Source organism: Myxine glutinosa, chromosome 10, assembly GCF_964187855.1.
Source record: "Myxine glutinosa chromosome 10, kmMyxGlut1.1, whole genome shotgun sequence".
Taxonomy (NCBI): Eukaryota; Metazoa; Chordata; class Myxini; order Myxiniformes; family Myxinidae; genus Myxine; species Myxine glutinosa.
The window spans coordinates 86,890,317-86,909,207 of record NC_136270.1 but is presented as its reverse complement, the minus strand read 5'-3'; the positions used below and the strand labels follow the sequence as shown (position 1 = coordinate 86,909,207).

The 18,891-nt window shown below is 42.8% G+C and overlaps 1 protein-coding gene across 1 annotated transcript in view; it reads right to left on the bottom strand.

Annotated features, from left to right (window-relative positions):
- LOC137434016 (uncharacterized) overlaps positions 1–18,891 on the bottom strand; it is a 155,711-nt gene that overhangs the window by 51,504 nt on the left and 85,316 nt on the right. The window contains exons 20-22 of the mRNA XM_078785840.1: positions 18,872–18,891; positions 18,369–18,539; positions 11,459–11,879 (exon numbers count right to left, since the gene is read on the bottom strand). The exon at positions 18,872–18,891 is cut by the window's right edge and continues 100 nt beyond it. Coding sequence (XP_078641966.1) covers positions 11,459–11,879; positions 18,369–18,539; positions 18,872–18,891 — 612 coding nt within the window. The remainder of the gene's footprint in view (positions 1–11,458; positions 11,880–18,368; positions 18,540–18,871) is intronic.

Here is an 18,891-nt window from a genome sequence, read left to right as displayed (position 1 = left end):
GTCATTACGGCGGTACGGCGGCTGACTCTCCACACTCCGGCATTTTGATTCCAATGTCGTTCAGTCTGAACACATCGTCGAACATTGCATACATCACAATTGCCATGCTCTACCTTTATGTTTTTCATTCAGTGTAAAACACAAAGAAACCGATTGTTTAAATACAACAACAACATGCATTTTAAGGCCATTTTCCCTGCTAGAGCGGGGGTTAGCCTTGCGGTCCCCATTACAATCTTCTCCATTTTGCCCTATTTTCTGCATCTCTCCTTGTTAACCCCCTTGCCCGCATTTCTTCTTCCACCATCTTTAGCCAAGTCTTTCTCGGTCTTCCCCGTCCTCTACTTCCTTCTACATTCATTTCCATCACTCTTCTCAACCAGTCACTTTCATACTTCAACACATGACCAGACCATCTCAACCTGTTCCTCTTCACAGCATCAATCACAGGCTCTATTCCCATCATCTTTCGCAATTCATCATTTGTCTTCCTCTCTCTCAACGATACTCCGCACATCCACCGAACCATTCGGTTTAAATGACCATCAAATATCGAAAGCATCGGCGTTATGGCTCTTCCAACAATACCGTACGTATAGGCCTTAGGCTCAATGCCTCACCTTTGGACAAATTAAGCCCAGGTTTCTTAATACTGTAGTGTATCGTTTTCGTAATAGTAATTATACTAATAGAGTAAATATGACCATAAAATATGACCATGGTTCATGAATCAATTATAAGCGGTGTACGGTACTAACAACCGTGGAACCAAGGAATTCGCCTCGGATTTTTGATAGCATTTATTAACCCAACCTTTGTGGGATATATAGATTACAGTAGATCTTGCCTCAGTTCTGTAAGTAAAACCTACCTCATAGATGTCTTAATTCCTCCAAATTTCTTTGTTTAATGTTATAAACAGCATTAGCGACAGTTTAAAAAGCTAATCATATGTTTGTGGTTTATACTATTTTACAAGCCCGGCTACGCCGCTGTTAGACTTTCGGTCTTGTTTTGTATGCAAAGTCCAGGCTCATGTCAGAGCTAGAACACAGAATGGATCAGCACACAACAGACCAAAATGAACAACAGAAAGAGAAGGGAAATGCCAACAGCAGGTCCGAGGGTCAAAATATACAGACTGACAAACAAGGGATGCGGATATGGATGAGGGCTGAGGGGTAGGGAAGAATGAATGCAGGGGGTAACAAAATGGATACAGAATCAAACTCTCAGGAAGGAAAAATTACAAATTTGTGGGGAAATGGGGTGGAGGAGGTAGAGGAGATCATGATTTTGGATTCGGGATGATCTGAGATGGTGGTGAACAGCCGTCTTGAAGCCCTGAAAAGAAGAATGAGATTGAAGAGAATGTGGAAGTTGGTTCCACAGGTGGAACAAAAGAGACAAATCACGGAGAGAGCACAGGGTGCAAGACCAGAAAGGAGGCGGTAGAAGACAGAGATGTCACCAACCTGCCTGCGATGGGAAGGTGATAGGCCCATAAACTCAGCTTTATTGTGGAGATTCCAATAATCTTGAAGGCCTTGGTTTCCATGGCATCAAGCTGAGCAAGGCAGGGGCACCAGCCCAGAGGGGAGAGCAGTACTCCATCAAGCTGTGGATGAAGGCCATGTAGGTGGACAGGAGTTCAGGTGTGCCAAAGGAAGGAATTTGTACGATGGAGGATGCCTCGGCATCTGGTTTTGGAAGTCAACTTTGAAATGTAGTTTGCCCAAGAAAGATCATGGCTGATAGTGAGACCCAAGTGTTTAAGTGACTGTACTTCTTCAAAAGGATTGTTAAGAAAGTAGATAGGAGTGTTTACCAGACGGTCCTTTTGGAGAGAGAGGGTGAGTGAGTGTGAGATTTGTCAGGATTGAAAGACATATTCCAAGTGTTTGACCAGTTTGTGATTATTCAAGCGCTGAAGCGAGGGAAGGGACTGTTGCCTGTCTTGCTGTAGGATGAGGAATGTCACAGCAGAGTGGAGACATCAGCAAATATATAAAAGAGGATTTTCCAGAGAGTCAGGGAGATAATTTATGATGATAAGGAATTGGAATGGGCTTAGAACACTGCCATGAGGCACGACAGCCTTGACAGGGAGAGATTAAAGGATTCCGTTGAGTGCCACACGTTGGCTATGAGAGTAGAGCAAGTCAATAACCCACGAGTGGAGTTGACTTTACCATGCACAGAGAATTTGGAGAGCAAAACAGGATGCCAGAATAACGAAAGCTCGAGCTGTGCCTAGAGATACGGCCCTGTTCTCATGTCTGACATTGAGAGCCTCCATCCATTGTTGGGAAAGTAGCAGCAGCATGCCCAGGATAGAATGACCTCATCTGAATGAGAGTTGAAGATCTGAGATGAGGTCGTTGGAGAAAAGGAGCAATTTTTGTCAACTGCGATGATGACGTTGCTGATGATTGGAAGCAAGCGAATTGGTCTGCAGTTAAGGGAATCCGTTTTTGCACCTTTTTATGTAATGTGGTGAAGTTGGCTGTTTTCCAAACAGATGGAAGATTATCTAGGACAAATGACAAGGTGAACGGCACAGAAAGAGGATATGCAAGAGCAGCAGAGCAGGTTTTTACGTCACGCAAGCTGCTGCCATCCAGTCCAGTTGCATAATTAGAGTCAAGTGCTGTTAGAAACTTCTCCACTTTATCAGATGCAAAAGATAGAGACGAGGAGCAGTTCGGCTGTGACTTGCTAGGGTAGCTACAAAGAGTGAGGTGTTGGGGACACAATATTTGGAAGCAAACACAGAATTGAGGCTTTCGGCTTTCTCACAAGCGTAGTTGGCTGTGGCACCATTTGAAGGGATGGAGGGGAGCATACTCCAAAGACAGACTAAACAATGCACCACTGAGTTTTAGAGGAGGGAGACAGATTTGAAAGGTTAGATCAAGAATATATATTTGATTATGGTGCCAGCAATTGCTCACCTACTCTTAGCGAAGGACACTGTGGGATCTTTTACATGAACAAACTAATGCTGGTAGCGGGAAGCCAAGTTCAATTAACATCAATCTGAGTGACGGCACACACAATGATGTATCACCCTGCCTGTGTAACACTGGGATGAGTTTACAGCTGGGTGGGGATTCAAAAACGAGGTGACTGTGTGCACATCAAGGCCATCCAACACCACAAATAACAGCGTTTAGTAAAATAAATAAATAAATAAATAACATTAAAAAACTGAGGGCTTAAGATGATGAAAACCTGATTCATTGGACTACCAGACTGAAGTCTGCTGTTCTTTGCAATTTTTGATATTTGAATTTTTTTTTTTTTAAGATGACAAGTCACCCGTGCAATCTCAATGCCGAAAGTTATGTTTATTTGCGGGTCTTTGTATACCACGTCAAGGCTCGTGGAAGAGTTCGAACACTGAATATTTCTCAAGACATTCAAATTCCGGAATTACATCGTCAGTGCCTTCCTGTGAGGGAACATCTACTTTCAACAGGATTGGAAACACGTCCCTTACAACCTGAATGTTCATAAACATTCTGCAAACAATACTCCAATGGTCACATCGTATCTCGGTTCGGTGATATTTAACGCATGATCTCCTGATGCAAACATCCAGGATAGTTTTCTGTGGACCTATTTTAAATAAAATATGTATGGTAATATGCCATGCTACACATGACGGAAAGGATAACATTCGTGGAGAAGTAATAAAACAACTGTTTCATCTAATAAATTCATTTTCTCAACTGAAAAGCCATGCAATTCTCAAACATGAAATTTACATGGATTAAAAAAAATAAAAAAAATAAAACATACATCAAAATGACATCACAAGTGTTATTCTGAATAGCGAGCGTGGTTATTTAACAGTTAATGTATTATTCAACTTATTGTGGCCTGAAGCTGCCACGATCAGCCCTTACTGCAAGAATGCCCATAAAAAGAGACGTCCAAATCCATGGTCTGCCTTCTGTGCGGAAGCTGCTGAAATTGTTCTCGTCACACATGTTAAACCTCTCTGTTTGCCTTTTCCTTCCCCTCTTTGACTGACTTGACTTCCGCTCAGGACGTTGCAACACTTTGAATCTGCTGTAAAGGAGTTCCTTGTGGTCGACGTTCTATTGTGGCTCCTCTGAAGGACACCACCCCATGTCTTCGATTAAACGACATACATAAACCTTTTCTTTTTTTAAATGCACTCACGAGGACGAGCTAGTGCTTAGAAGCTCAAATTTGTGCAGGATGTCCGGCTTATTCGATGAATGTAATCTCCTTTATTTTAAGACGGTGGTTCTGAACGTTTTAAAAAAAAATTTCAGCACATTTCGAATTTGCTCGCTTATCGCGGCACATCAAACCAAATTTTACCATGGCAATGTGTATTATACTTTCGTCAACAACTAGTCATTGGAAGGAAGAGCTGAAAAATAAAAAAAGATGTCACAATTTTTTCAAACAGATGAACAAATTATAACGTCGTGCATTCAAAATCGACTAAATATTCCAAGTGGTTTATGAAATCTTTCAAACAATGATATTAATTAATTTGAGGTTTTATTATGAAAGAAAATCCACATTACCATTCATTCTTAATTCATTCATTAATCAAGGAGATTACAATCGTATTCATTTTCAAAACGTTTCTGTCAAATACAGTGGCCTGCAAAGGTCAGGTACCCTCTCCAAAGTTTTACCCTCTCCTCTCATCTCATCTCAGGTCAGGTACCCTCTCCTCTCCAAAGTCAGGTACCCTCTCCAAAACACCCTCTCCAAAGTTTTCACATTTTGATACCACATGGATGTGGGATGGAGTTCATGGGGGTTACGGATATGGTGTGAGAAATGAAGAAGGTGAAAGGATTTTGGAGTTTGCTGATGGAGCTGATTTGTTGATTTGTAATACTCAGTTCCAGAAAGAGAATAACAAGCTTGTTACATACACGTCAGGTGGGTCGACGACAACCGTTGACTACCTGCTGGTGCGTAGGCGAGATAGGGGGCACCTCCGGGACACAAAGGTGATCCCGGGGGAGGAGACTGTTTCACAGCACCACTTGGATGTCTGCGACATGGGGGTGGGGGGTGCGGGGAGAGCTCGGCGGGTGAAGTGCCGGCTGAGGGTGAGGGTGTGGAGGTTTGAGGGGTGGCAGTGAGGGAGGCATTGAAGGAGAGGCTGAGTATGGTGGAGGCTGATGTGGTTGAGCTTGAAAGTGGTTGGATGTCAGTGAGGGATGGTCTGTTGGGAGCCGTTGGTGAGGTGTGTGGATGGACGGAGGGACCACCGAGGCACTCGGAGGCATGGTGGTGGGATGATGAAGTTGGAGGGAAGATTGGCGAGGGGAGGGGGAAGTTCAGGGAGTGGCGGAGGGCGAGGGGTGTGGGGGCGGAGGGGGCAGAGCATGAAAGTTATAAGGCAGCCAAGAAGGCTGCAAAGAAAGAGGTAGCAAAGGCACAGGAGGCATGTCGGAAAATGTTCGGAGAGCGCTTGGATTCGGAAGAGGGTCAGAAAGCAGTATTCGGGATTGCAAGGCAGATAGCGAAAGAGAGGTGTGATGTGGTGGGGGTGAGTTGCCTGAGGGATGAAGTGGGACAAATCGTTGTGGACCCAGATGGAATTAAAGGAAGATGGAAGAGATATATGGAAATACTGTTGAATGCAGAGAATGAATGGGATGGCAACATAGAGAGTAACCCAGTTTTAGGACCGGCAGAGAAGATAACCGAGAAGGAAGTTGAGGAAGCGATAAAAGCAATGAAGAGTAGAAAAGCGGGAGGGCCGACGGGAGTTGTGGGAGATATGTTGAAGGCAGCGGGAAATTGGGGTGTGAAGAAAATGACAGAGATCTGCAATCTGGTGGTGAAAGAAGGCCGCATTCCAGTGGATTGGGAACTGAGTACCCTCGTCCCTCTATACAAGGGGAAAGGTGACCCTCTGGACTGTGGCTCGTATCGAGCGATAAAGTTATTGGAGCATGGAATGAAGGTATTGGAAAGGGTGTTGGAGAGGAGGATAAGGAAGAAAGTGAAGATTGACGAAATGCAGTTTGGATTTATGCCAGGAAGAGGAACGACAGACGCGCTTTTTATTGTGAGGCAGTTGCAGGAGAAGTATATGGAGAAGAGGAAGAAGTTGTTTCTTGGGTTTGTAGATCTGGAGAAAGCATTCGATAGGGTTCCACGTGAAGTAGTGACATGGGCATTGAGGAAGTTATGAGTGGAGGAATGGTTGATCAGAGTCGTGATGGCAATGTACAAAAGAGCGCGCACAGCTGTAAGGACGAAGGACGGGAACAGTGGTGAGTTTGAGGTGAAGGTGGGAGTGCATCAGGGGTCGGTACTAAGCCCACTGCTATTTGTAGCTGTGATGGAGGTGCTGGCTCAGAACGTAAAGGAGGGTCTACCGTGGGAGTAGTTGTATGCAGATGATCTGGTGTTGATTGCAGAAAGTATGGATGGACTGAAGGAGAAGATGAACAAGTGGAAGGAATGTATGGAGACAAAAGGTCTGAACGTGAATATCGGAAAAACGAAGGTGATGGCAAGTGGTAAAGCATGTGGTGAGGTGGAAAGAACTGGGAAGTGGCCGTGTGCTGTGTGCAGGAAGGGTGTCAGAGTGAATTCCATTCAATGTACAATGTGCGCTGAGTGGGTTCATCAAAAATGTAGTGGTTTGAGAGGGTCATTAACCAGTGTGGCAGCTACATTCAAGTGTAAGGTGTGCACAGAGGGAGCTGCAGATGGAGGAAATGTTGAGTTGGATCTTGGAGATGGCGTGAAGCTGGAAGGTGTGAAAACATTTTGTTACCTTGGAGACATGCTGAATGGAGAAGGTGGATCAGACTCAGCAACGGTTGCTCGAGTGAGGTGTGCATGGAAGAAGTTTCGGGAACTGAGTGGCGTGCTGACGAGGAGGGGAGTGTCATTGAAGCTGAAGGGAAAGGTGTATGCTGCATGTGTGAGAAGTGTTATGATTTATGGGAGTGAGACATGGGTAATGAACGTAGAGCAGCAACGAAGGCTGGAAAGGGTGGAAATGCGAATGGTTCGGTGGATGCGTGGAGTTTCGTTGAGAGAGAGGAAGACAAATGATGAATTGCGAAAGATGATGGGAATAGAGCCTGTGATGGATGCTGTGAAGAGAAACAGGTTGAGATGGTTTGGTCATGTGTTGAGGAAGGATGAAAGTGACTGGTTGAAAAGAGTGATGGGAATGAATGTAGAAGGAAGTAGAGGACGGGGAAGACCGAGAAAGACTTGGCTAAAGATGGTCGAAGAAGAAATGCAGGCAAGGGGGTTAACAAGGGGAGATGCAGAAAATAGGGCAAAATGGAGAACATTGTCATGGGGACCGCAAGGCTAACCCCCGCTCTTGCAGGGAAAATGGCCTTAAAATGCCTGTTGTTGTTGTTGACCTTGTTGACCACCACTTGTTGACCACTTGTTGACCACTTGTCAGGTTGACCACCTGACTTTATTTCATTATGATGTCAAATCAATCTTAATATATAGAGTATTCACAAACTACTCCAAAGTGATAAAGCTAAAAAAAAATGCAGATAAAATGTGAATAAGTTTGCGATATTATGCTGTGTGGATTCTGCTTCCCCGCTGATGGACCTCTGGTAGCTTGTAACTGTTGCTGCGTTTTTGCCTGAGGATGAAATTCTGAAATCTATCTATCTGGGTTCTTCCCAACATCTTTGTTTCTTTCACATTTCTTTCTACTTTTTCATATTTCTCTCTATTCATTCTAATTATTGCTCCTTCTTTGTCTCTCTTTCTTTATCGATCTGTCTTGGGAGAAGTGAATTCTTGCAGAAAATTTTCTGGAAGGTTCATTTCGCTGCACCTGGATGGGTTTGAGGGTAGAGGAGTAGCACCTGAAACCCGAATCCTATCCAGGTTCCTCATGATGACTCCATCTTTGCTCTTTACTTCTTCTGGTTCCTTCTGATGACTCCAATGCACTATTTCGTTTTCCATTACATTTGATTAAAAGAGAAAATCAGATGATTCTCAGTTGCATAAGTATTCAAACTCTTTGCCTAATTAACTCTAAACCCATATGCCTAATTAAAGGAAATTATTTGTTTGAAAGAGTACAAAATAAATGTAATACAATTCACCTGTATGTAATCAGTGTTTTAACTTAAAATGAATTTCTCCCACTTCGCTAAGCAGTTTTAAGGTGCAACTCACTTGGTCAACCAACAAGGCAAGCATGAAAACCAAGGAGCTTTCCAAAGAAGTCAAACATAAAGTAGTGGAGAAGCTCTGTTCAGGAGAGGGTTATAAGAACATTTCAAAGTTACTCATTATCCCCTTGAGTATGGTGAAATCCATCATTAAGAAGTAGAAGACACATCATACCACCCAGACTCCACCCAGATCAGGTCGCTCATCCAAACTCAGCAGCCTGGCAAGCAGGAAACTGGTTCACGGTGTCACTATAAATCCAACTATGACTTTGAAAGATCTGCAAGGCTCTATGTCAGACAAGGGAGTCCGTATTCATCAATCAACAATATCCCGTTCCCTTCACAAAGCTGGTCTCTATGGACAGGTGGCAAGAAAGAACCCATTACTGAAAAGGTCACATCTAAAAGCTCATATGGAGTTTGCAAAAAAGCATTTTAATGATATTGCAGTCATGTGGAGAAAAGTTTTGTGGTCATCAGAGACAAAAATGAACGTATTGGTTTAAATCCAAGGCATTATGTCTGGCGCAAGCCGAACACTACACGTCACCTAGTCAACACCATACCTACTGTCAGACATGGTAAGGGCAGCATCATGTTATGGGGTTGCTTTTCATCAGCAGTGACTGGCAAGCTTGTTGGGATAGAAGGGACAATGTACAGTGCAAAGTACAGGAGAATCCTTGATGAAAACCTGCTCGAGTCAACCATGAATCTGAAACTAGGTAGGAGATTCACATTTCAGCAGAACAATGATCCGAAGCACAAAGCTAAAGCCTCACTGGAGTGGCTGAAGAAGAAGAAAATAAATGTTCTTGAGTGGCCCAGTCAAAGTCCTCACTTGAACCCAATTGAACATTTATGGCGAGACTTGAAGGTTGCAGTCCATCAACAATCCCCATCAAATTTGGCAGAACTAGAGCAATTTCCACATGAAGAATGGGCAAAGATTTCACCATATCACTGTAAAGATAGTCGAGACCGACCGAAAAAGACTCATAGGAGCCATTGCTGCAAAAGGTGCTTCCACCAAGTACTGACCTTAGGGCCTGAATACTTTTACAACCAGTGAATTTTGATTTGTACATGTTTTTTAAAGGCATTCCTGACATGTAACCTCCTTCAACTATAACAGTGTTTAGTTTGACATCTTCAGTTATTAATAAAAAGTTCATTTGGAAAAATTGTTTCTACATAATTCGTAATCGTACTAAAATACGCAATTTGGTCTGTCTGTCTGTCTGACCACGATACATTTGGTCATTACTTATCCAATCGCAACCAAGCTTGACACGAGGACTAAGGGTCACACGATGGAGGTTGCAATGACTTCATTTTCCCCCTCCCCCCAGGGAGTTTACCACCTTGGGCGAAATCAGTGCTAAGATGTATATCTGTGTTAAGATAGCTAATCGTGGCATTTCTCCAAAGCTGCTTCTAATAACAAAAGTAATAACACTTATGATGATAGCATAATATAAATGTTATTATAAAACAATATAAATACTAACAATATCTCCTCTCCCCAACGGTTTTTTCCTCCTTTAACAAATGCCGTGTTAATGTGTATAAATAGCTTATCGTGGCGTATTGTGGGCAAGCCCACCAGAAGTAAAAAATTATTATAAACCACAAACACGATTTATTACCTTTTCAAACAGTCGCTACTCCTGGTTAACAATACACTGAAAGGCAAGAAATCCAGGGTGGGTTAATTTACCAAGCAGTTAGCTAGCGCTTACCAAGCCAGCCGGTCCTGAACAGTTTCAAATCGAGTGCTTGCTTGAATGCTTAACCCACTCGGCGAGTGCTCTACAAGAAACTCGATAACTGAACACATCTCCAAAGTTTTGAGGCCAAAGCCTAGATCTACTGTAATCTTGATATCCCAGAGAGAATAATAATGTGACCCTTCCTGCTGCTCCTGTACGGTGTGGGTGTACTAGTTCATCTAAATGTGGCATTATTGGTAGGGGGTGAATACTTTTTCAGGCCACTGTATGTCATATTTAAAACTGTTTCCAGACGCAATGAAGCCAGAAATTGAAGGACCAACCTTTCATTTGGCATGTGAGAAACTTGCGCCTGTATTGAGGAACAGAGGCACGTTATGTTCGGTTCTATGTTGTAAAGAGCTACACAAAATTCCTCTTCAGGCATTACTTCTTGTTGTTCTTTACAATTGAGAATACAACAGTAGCTTGTAATTAATAAAACACAGTGATGCTCTTCATTTTCCTCTAATTTATGAAAGATTAGGAACTTTGTCACGGCACATTAGTTGAGAAGCACCGTCTTCAGAGGTCATTCGAAATTCCTTGCTATATCTGGTCGTGAATATTTTGAGAAAAGTGAGAAAAGTTTAGTGGTCATCAGAGACAAAAATGAACGTATTGGTTTAAATCCAAGGCATTATGTCTGGCACAAGCCGAACACGACACGTTGTTGTTAACAATGTTGAACCCAGTGTCACAAAGCTGGGTCTCTGTCAAAGGTCATGGGTCTTGTAGCAGGACAATGACCCCAAAAACACTTCATAAAGCACCCAGGAATGGTTCAAGACAAAACTCTGGACTGTTCTGAATTGGCCAGCAACGAGTCCAGATCTAAATACCATTGAACACCTGTGGGGAGATCTGAAAACAGCAGTTGGGAGAAGGCACCCTTCAAATCTGGGAGAACTGGAGAAGTTTGCACAAGAAGAGTTGGACAAACTGCCAGTAGAGAGGTGTAGGAAGCTCGTTCATTCATGGCTTGACTGCAGTTATTTTGTCCAAAGGATGTGCTATCAAATATTAAGTATCGGGTGTCAATAATTTTGCCAATGCCATTTCTTTTTATTTTCAGATTTAAAAGGATAACATTAAGTTCTGAATCATAAACAAAGGTTCTGTAATATTAACAGTGAAATAAAGAATTGTGGAGACCAAATACATTGTGAATTTCAACTTCTTTTGAGAGAAAATTGTGAGTTATTTGAAAAAAGTGCAAGGTTGCCATTATTTTTGGCCAAATTGTCCATCGTTGAGAGAGAGGACAGTTGAGAGAGTTGAGAGACAAATTATCCATCGTTTTTCTTTCCTCCTTTACCGAACTTTCAGATTTGAAAGGCTGCAGTTATACTGTCATACAATATATGCATATACACAAATCAAAGGCAAATCAAAGGCAAATATGCAAAATAAAAATTATTGGTCTTTTTTGTTACCCCTAAAAGACAAAAGGTCAATCATTTTTCAGTCTTCATATCATACTGTAATCCATGATCTTACCACAACTGTTGCTTTTCTCTGAGAGCGGCACAGGTGAGTAGGAATGGTCTACCAGAGATGATGAGCTGCTAGCTACTGATCGCATTCTTTCCACCGAACGAGTCGTGCTAGCAACAGACTGCGGCCGTTCCACCAAAGGAGCTTCACTGGTCACGGACTGCGGCCGTTCCACCAAAGGAGCCTCACTGGTCACGGACCGTGGCCGTCCCACCGAAGGAGCCTCACTGGTCACGGACCGTGGCCGTCCCACCGAAGGAGACTCACTGGTCACGGACCGTGGCCGTCCCACCGAAGGAGCCTCACTGGTCATGGACCACGGCCATTCCACAGGAGCCGCACTGGTCACGGACCGTGGCACCGAAGGAGCCTCATTGGTCACGGACCGTGGCCGTCCCACCGAAGGAGCCTCACTGGTCACGGACTGTGGGAGAAATTATAAGCAAAATAATTATTCTACATTGTTTTCTGATCAGGAGAGAGAGAGAGTAGGTGAATTATCACCTGCATTCGGACCGAAATAATTTCATCAGGATAGAAAATAGTGCACTGTTGGGCTTGTAGAAGCAATATCAAACTATCTCCTGCTTACGAGCCAGGCCAGAGGTGGATTGATTGGTGCAGTTTTTTTGAATAAAGTGATATATATATATATATATATATATATATATATATCACTTTATTTAAAAAAACTGCACCAATTGCCATTAAGGTATCCCATCCACCTATGCTGTACCTTAATGGGAGCAATAAGTGCCATCTGCCACATTACCTCTGGTATCCACTCATTATATGGAATCCCCTGGATGCAGCCGGGAGCAAACCAATCCAAATATATGTTCAGTTCTCCAGCTTTCAATGAGCGCAAGTAATGACGTCACTGCCATGTACATACGCTCTGCCTGTCAAGCTCTCAAGAGAACCCTCTGACAGAGGGTGTGTTTTATATATATATATATATATATATATATATATATATACAGTGAAACCTTGACTTACGAGTGCACCAACTTACGAGTTTTCCGAGATACGAGCCGTCGCTCGGTCGATTTTTTGCTTTGTGATGCGAGCCGAGATCTGAGTTACGAGCGAGCGAGCTTGGATATAAAACAGGTAATCGTCGAAAAACATGAGCGAGATGTGCGTGTTGTCGACTTGGCGAGGCAGTACGATCGTAGTACTTCTACGATATGTACGATTTTGAAGCAGAAGGAGTCGATAAAGGCTATAACGCCAGCCAAGGGCGTTAAGATTATTTCAAAGCTCCATACCTCTGTCCATGAAGAGATGGAGAAGTTGTTGTTTGTGTGGTTGACGGAGAAGCAGCTCGCAGGAGATACCGTGACCGAGAGCATCATCTGTGAGAAGGCACGAGACATTTACGGGGATTTGGTGCAGCAGACGGCGGGAACATCAACGGACGAGGCATCGGAAGAGTCATTCAAAGGCTTTGAATGGTTTGATAATTTTAAGAAGAGGACCGGCATTCACTCCGTCGTCAGGCATGGTGAGGCAGCAAGCTCGGATGTGAAGGCAGCTGAAGATTTTATTATAACTTTTGCCGAACTGATAGAAGCCGAAGGATACATCCCCCAGCAAATCTTCAACTGTGACGAGACAGGGCTCTTCTGGAAAAAGATGCCGAGGAGGACGTATATAACGGCAGAGGAGAAGAGCATGCCAGGCCACAACTTGTTCAGAGTGCCGGCGTTAGCTCGTCTTCTCTTTGTGGAAGACATGGTGAGATCCTTAACATCCAACAACTAATAGGACGCAAACGGGGCGCCCAGTTTAGCGGTACACACATTGATGAATCACCCTGCCTGTGAAACACCGACATGACAGGTTATAGCTGGGTCGGGATTCAAACCCAGGCTGGACAGTTTCGAGTCAAGTGTGCGTACCTCCAGTCCAGGCCATCCTGCCAACTTGTATGCTGCATACAGGTGAAATATAAAGCGCGAGATATTTATATATATATATTTCAAAAAAAATTGGTGTGGTTTTTGGGGGGCTGGAACGGATTAATAGCATTTCAATTCATTTTAATGGGGAAATTTAATTTGAGAAACGAGCAAATTGAGTTACGAGCTCGGTCACAGAACGAATTAAAGTCGTAAGTCAAGGTTTCACTGTATGTATGTATATATATATATGCAGGTCCTTGAGATACATACATACATATATATATATATATATATATATATATATATATATATATATATATATATATGTATATATATATATATATATATATATATATATATATATATATATATATATATATACACACACGATGGGGCAGTCAAGAAGAAACCGTAAAATATTTTTCACAACTTGTTTATTGCATGTACGTGTGTAACAACTGTGTTATTTTTCAAAATAATCTCCATTGCGTTTAATGCATTTTTTCCAGCACTTTACTAAGGCGGCCTGGATTCCTCTAGAAAAAAAACATTTTGACTGCTTGTGTAGCCATTGGTGCACCGACTCTTGGACCTCTTTGTCGGACCGGAAAGTGGTCCCACCAAGCCGCTCTTTAAATGGCCCAAACATGTGGTAACCCGAAGGAGCGAAGTCTGGTGAGTAGGGTGGATGAGGAAGACACTCAAAATGCAGGTCCTTGATTGTTGCAGATGTAGCACGGGCAGTATGAGGCAGAGCATTGTCATGCTGCAGCAAAACACCAGTAGTGAGTAGTTCATGACGTTTTGATCCAATTGCTGGTTTCAGATGATTTTAAAGGAGATCGCAGTATGATGCACTGGTGACTGTGGTCCTTCTAGGCATGGAATGCTCTACAAGTGGTCCTCGGCTATCCCAGAAGAGCGTCAGCATCACTTTTCCAGCGGACGGCTGGGTGCGGAATTTTTTGGAATTCGGTGAAATTGAATGGCGCCACTCTTTGCTTGCCCTCTTCGTTTCTAGCTGAAAGTAGTGTACCAAGCTTTCATCCCCAGTCACTACGTGCTGTAAGAAAGCGTCGCCTTCTGTTTCGTAACGTTGCAGAAGTGCTTCACATGCGTCCACTCGCAGTTCTTTCAGTTCAGGTGTGAGTTGTCTAGACACAGTTCAGGTTTGTCTAGGTTGTCTAGTTCAGGTTTGTTAATCCAGTTGTCTAGACTCTTTGTGGAACACCCCAGCACGTTGCGATTTATATGGTTTGCTGAACCGTGGTAATGTTCAAATTCGGAGACCACTTCATCCAGCGTAATGTGACGGTGTTCCCTAAGCACGCGCTCAACTCCTGTAACCATTTCTGGTGTCGGCTGTGTGAGGCTGGCCCGAGCAAGCAGCTTCTGCCACACTGGACACTCCACTTTTGAACTTCCTGTCCCAGTCGTACATCTGCTGCAGCGATAAACATGCGTCACCATATTGCATCTTCATTCTGCGATGGATTTCACTGGGAGTCACAACCTCACTTCCCAAGAAACGGATGACAAAACGTTGCTCCTCCCTGGTGCATGCTTCTAAGGGAGGTGCCTTCTTGGAACTGCTCCATTGACGTCATCTATCTATAATTCCACTAATCTCTGTGTGTATGCGACCGCTGTTTCTCGACAACTACCGGTCCGATATACTTGAAACTTGCCAGGTATATTGCTGGGGACCCGAGGATGTGCCTTTTCAAGGTTTCATATTAATCGGACAAGTAGTTACCGAGCTATGTCCAAAAAACGATTCGACCAATCAGAGAGCAGCGAGCTACCGAGCTATGGCGATTTAGCCGTTCGCCGTTCGCTTTGGCTTTGCGAATGGACCAAACCATTTCATGTAAATAGAGGGGGGGGGGTTCTACCGTACTCGCAAGCCGTTCGCTTTGGCTTTGCGAATGGACCAAACCATTTCATGTAAATAGAGGGGGGGGGGGATATAATTTTAGATATATATATAGTACGGGCATGCCCTAGTACGCTCAATGCTGCCAGATCTAAAACAGGCAAAACCTGACTCTTACCCATAGATATTGTCATGTGATTACCCTCTGGTGAACACGGATGACTAAACGAGCTTAATACTCCGAAGCGTTCAATCCAAAAATTGATGATATTCTTTACACACGAGGGAAAGGGGGATGACGAACTTACCTGGATGGCCTCCACCCGACGTCTTCACACCTGGATAAATTAACTCAAACAACACGGAATTAAAATGTACAAAAATACCGGATTTATTAAAGAAAATGCCGGTAATAAAGAAAACACGATTAAAATATATTCCTTATTGGAGCGCTCCGATACAGACCCGAATACAGACAAAGGAAAAAATAACTGGAAAATAAATACGTGTAATTTGTGGCACTTAGCTCAAATCGGCTAGTGTATCTCGTCAGGAATCGTCAAAGATCGTCTGAGGCCTTGGTGGGAAAATGCGCTCGCTGCACTGCCGTGGGAGCGAACTAGGCCTCACGCACCGCATTCATCCAGCCGCGCTCATCTTCATTGTCCGTGCGTGGGAAGCCACAGTTTTCGGTCCACAGCTCTTCCTCCTCACGACCACTAGCAAGATGTCGGAACACGACCGTTCGCGATGAAGCTTCCTTGCGCAAGAGCTATAGCGACCGATCGCTTTGGATCCAGAACGAGAAGGGAAAATGTCGGCACATGACCGTTCACCACCATATCCAAAACGAGAAGGCCCAAGAGGATGTCGATGCTAAGAGAGATAAAATGTCGATGCTGAGAGAGAGCTTTTCGGCGACCGTTCACCAACAAAGTCCAGACCCAAGAGACAAAATGTCCACCGCTCCAACTATTTTGTACTTGAGGCTCTGACGTCATCCCACGACGTCCCCGTTCCTTTCAGCGAGTCTCATCTTTCTTACCAGTCCTTGTGCCAATCAAACCCCGGACCAATCACTGCTCTTCGGTGCATAGCTCATGGCCCTGCCTGTCCTGTGTGCTCACCAAGTCAGTGTTATCCACGGTAGTGTTTGATGCCTGGTTTCCGGTTGGTTTTCAATTAGTGTGGTTAATGGCCGATTTCTTACGAGGTGTCTGTAGTGCGGTGTCATAAGGAACACAGCAAAAGATAACAGAGGCAATTACATACAGGGGTTTAGTTACCCATAATCCCTCGCTAATTAACAAGCCCCACCCCCCTCATGGGGAGGAAGATACAAGCTCTTCCATGACATACGATCCACACAAATTTCCGACTTGTTTTACATCGAGGTTTATTCTTCTTCACGACAGTCGGAACACACTTATCTATGCACTCTACCTGGCTCTTAGGTAATCATTGTTTACCCCCTACAAACGTAACAATATAACATATGTCGTCTACAACTACACACATTACATTCTCAAATTTTTATCGCCATTTTAAGGTTACGTATTGACTGGCCCTCGGGTGTATATATATATATATATATATATATATATATATATATATATATATATATATATATATATATATATATATATATATATATATAAATGTACACACATTTAGTGTTAAAAACACACATTTAATGCACGATTAAAAAAATTAACTCGACACCTCTCATCCATGTCACCCTCCCCACAGTTATATCAGAACAAATAGACTCGCCCTATGGTCAGGATTGCTTAACCTAACATGGGGCCGTTCCAAAATTATAAAAAGGTTATTTTAAACTACAGGTTATGGCCATGATAGTATTGTTAGCAATAGTTTTTAACTCAACTGGACTATGTCCAGCTGAGTTTTTGTCGACACCCAGTGTCCGTCGTCCGTCTGTCATCTGTCTGTCTGTCAGTCTATCGTCTGTAAACAATTCGACGTCGACGCTCTAAAAGTCACAAATATCGATCAAATTTGATGAAACTTGTTATGCAGCTTCTTTAAGACATAAACTAGTTTGGGATTGCATTTGGGCATTGGACGCCCAAAAATGGGCGCGGCAGGGCGGCCATATTGAAAATCAATTTTTGTCATGTATTTTTAGCACATATAAACGATATAGTTTGTGGCTCTATTATGCATATTCTAACCATATTGATATAGACCAGTTGAGTTCAGGTTCCCTGGAACCTCTCTAGTTTAATTTTAGTTACATAACGCTTAATTACATAACGTAATATTGATTACCATCATTTTGTCTCTGTGCTATGGTGGGTGGAGTCGAGCGGCAGATGTGGGTGTGGTCCGGCAGCTGTCCGACCAATTGGTGCACATTTCAAAAATCAACCCCCAACAAAAACCCCAACAACAGCAACGCAACATGTGGCAGTAAAAACAAGTAGCTTCATTTCCCAATCAATATTTCCAAATGGTGGTCGAAAGCAAAAATGACTTTATAAGAGTTAATTTTGATCAGACACTCAAATGGGCAACAATGGTGGAGTTGAGTAATGTAGCCCAAAATGTGATTTAAGTAGGATTACTCGAGCAAAGTAATAATATATAAATTTTTGTTTTGTGTGCTTCCATGTTACGTTACGTTGTTAAAGAAGGGCTACAAGATGTCAAAGGACATTAGCATGTAGCAATGCCATTTGAGGATGATTTGATGATTTTTCTCTTCGTTTGTGTCATCATCCAATGTCGGACCCTGCGCGTGTTCAACCTATTTATAATATTTATTTAATTGAAAAGAAGTGACAGGATGGGGAGTGAAACAGCACTCGCTGTATATTTTTCTTGTGACCATGACAGTCCAATGATGCAACATGAGTTGATGGGAAAAGGTAAATTTATTTATATTTTATTTAACCACCGCTTCATTTGGTGTCAAATTAATTGGACAGTCTATTGTTCTAAAATGAGTAAAATACACAGAGGTATTTAACAACAAACGTGTTTGAAAATGTGGAGATGTTCGTCAACAAAGGACAATCCAGTGTCCCCAAAAAATATTTTTCCTTCAAATGATGATATGGTATTTAGCAACTCAGACTATTTTGTATGATATGTGCCAACTACTTACCCCTCTTTTTCTGATCATCTTCATCTCTTCCTGCAAAACAGATATCTGTTCATTGAGGAGATCGATCTCTTGGTTCTTCACCTCCAATAAAGCAATCGGGAGCCCCAATATGTCTGCACTGATGTTTGAAGAAGTTTGGCTGCTCTGAGACCTCAAGCTGTCAATCTCGTCCTGATATTAAAAGGGTCAAAGTTACCAAATGGGCACAATCAACCAAGGTATTCTTGTAGTCATGGCCAATTTTACACTGAAAATAAAAAAATAAATCTCAAATGCAGCCTCTCTTATGCTCTCTATGCTTACCAATTTCGAAAAGCAAAAGACTTTTGACAATGCATCGTTTTAATATTCACTTGGAGAAAAATATCACGTGGTCCATTGAAATTTTCAAACATTTAAATATATTCATTATTGGCAATGGGTCAAATGCAGGTGACTGGAACTTACTGCTCAATAAACAGCATTACCAGCATTGCTATAAACAGCAAAGAACAGCCACGGACCTGAAGTTTCAGGTTTTCTT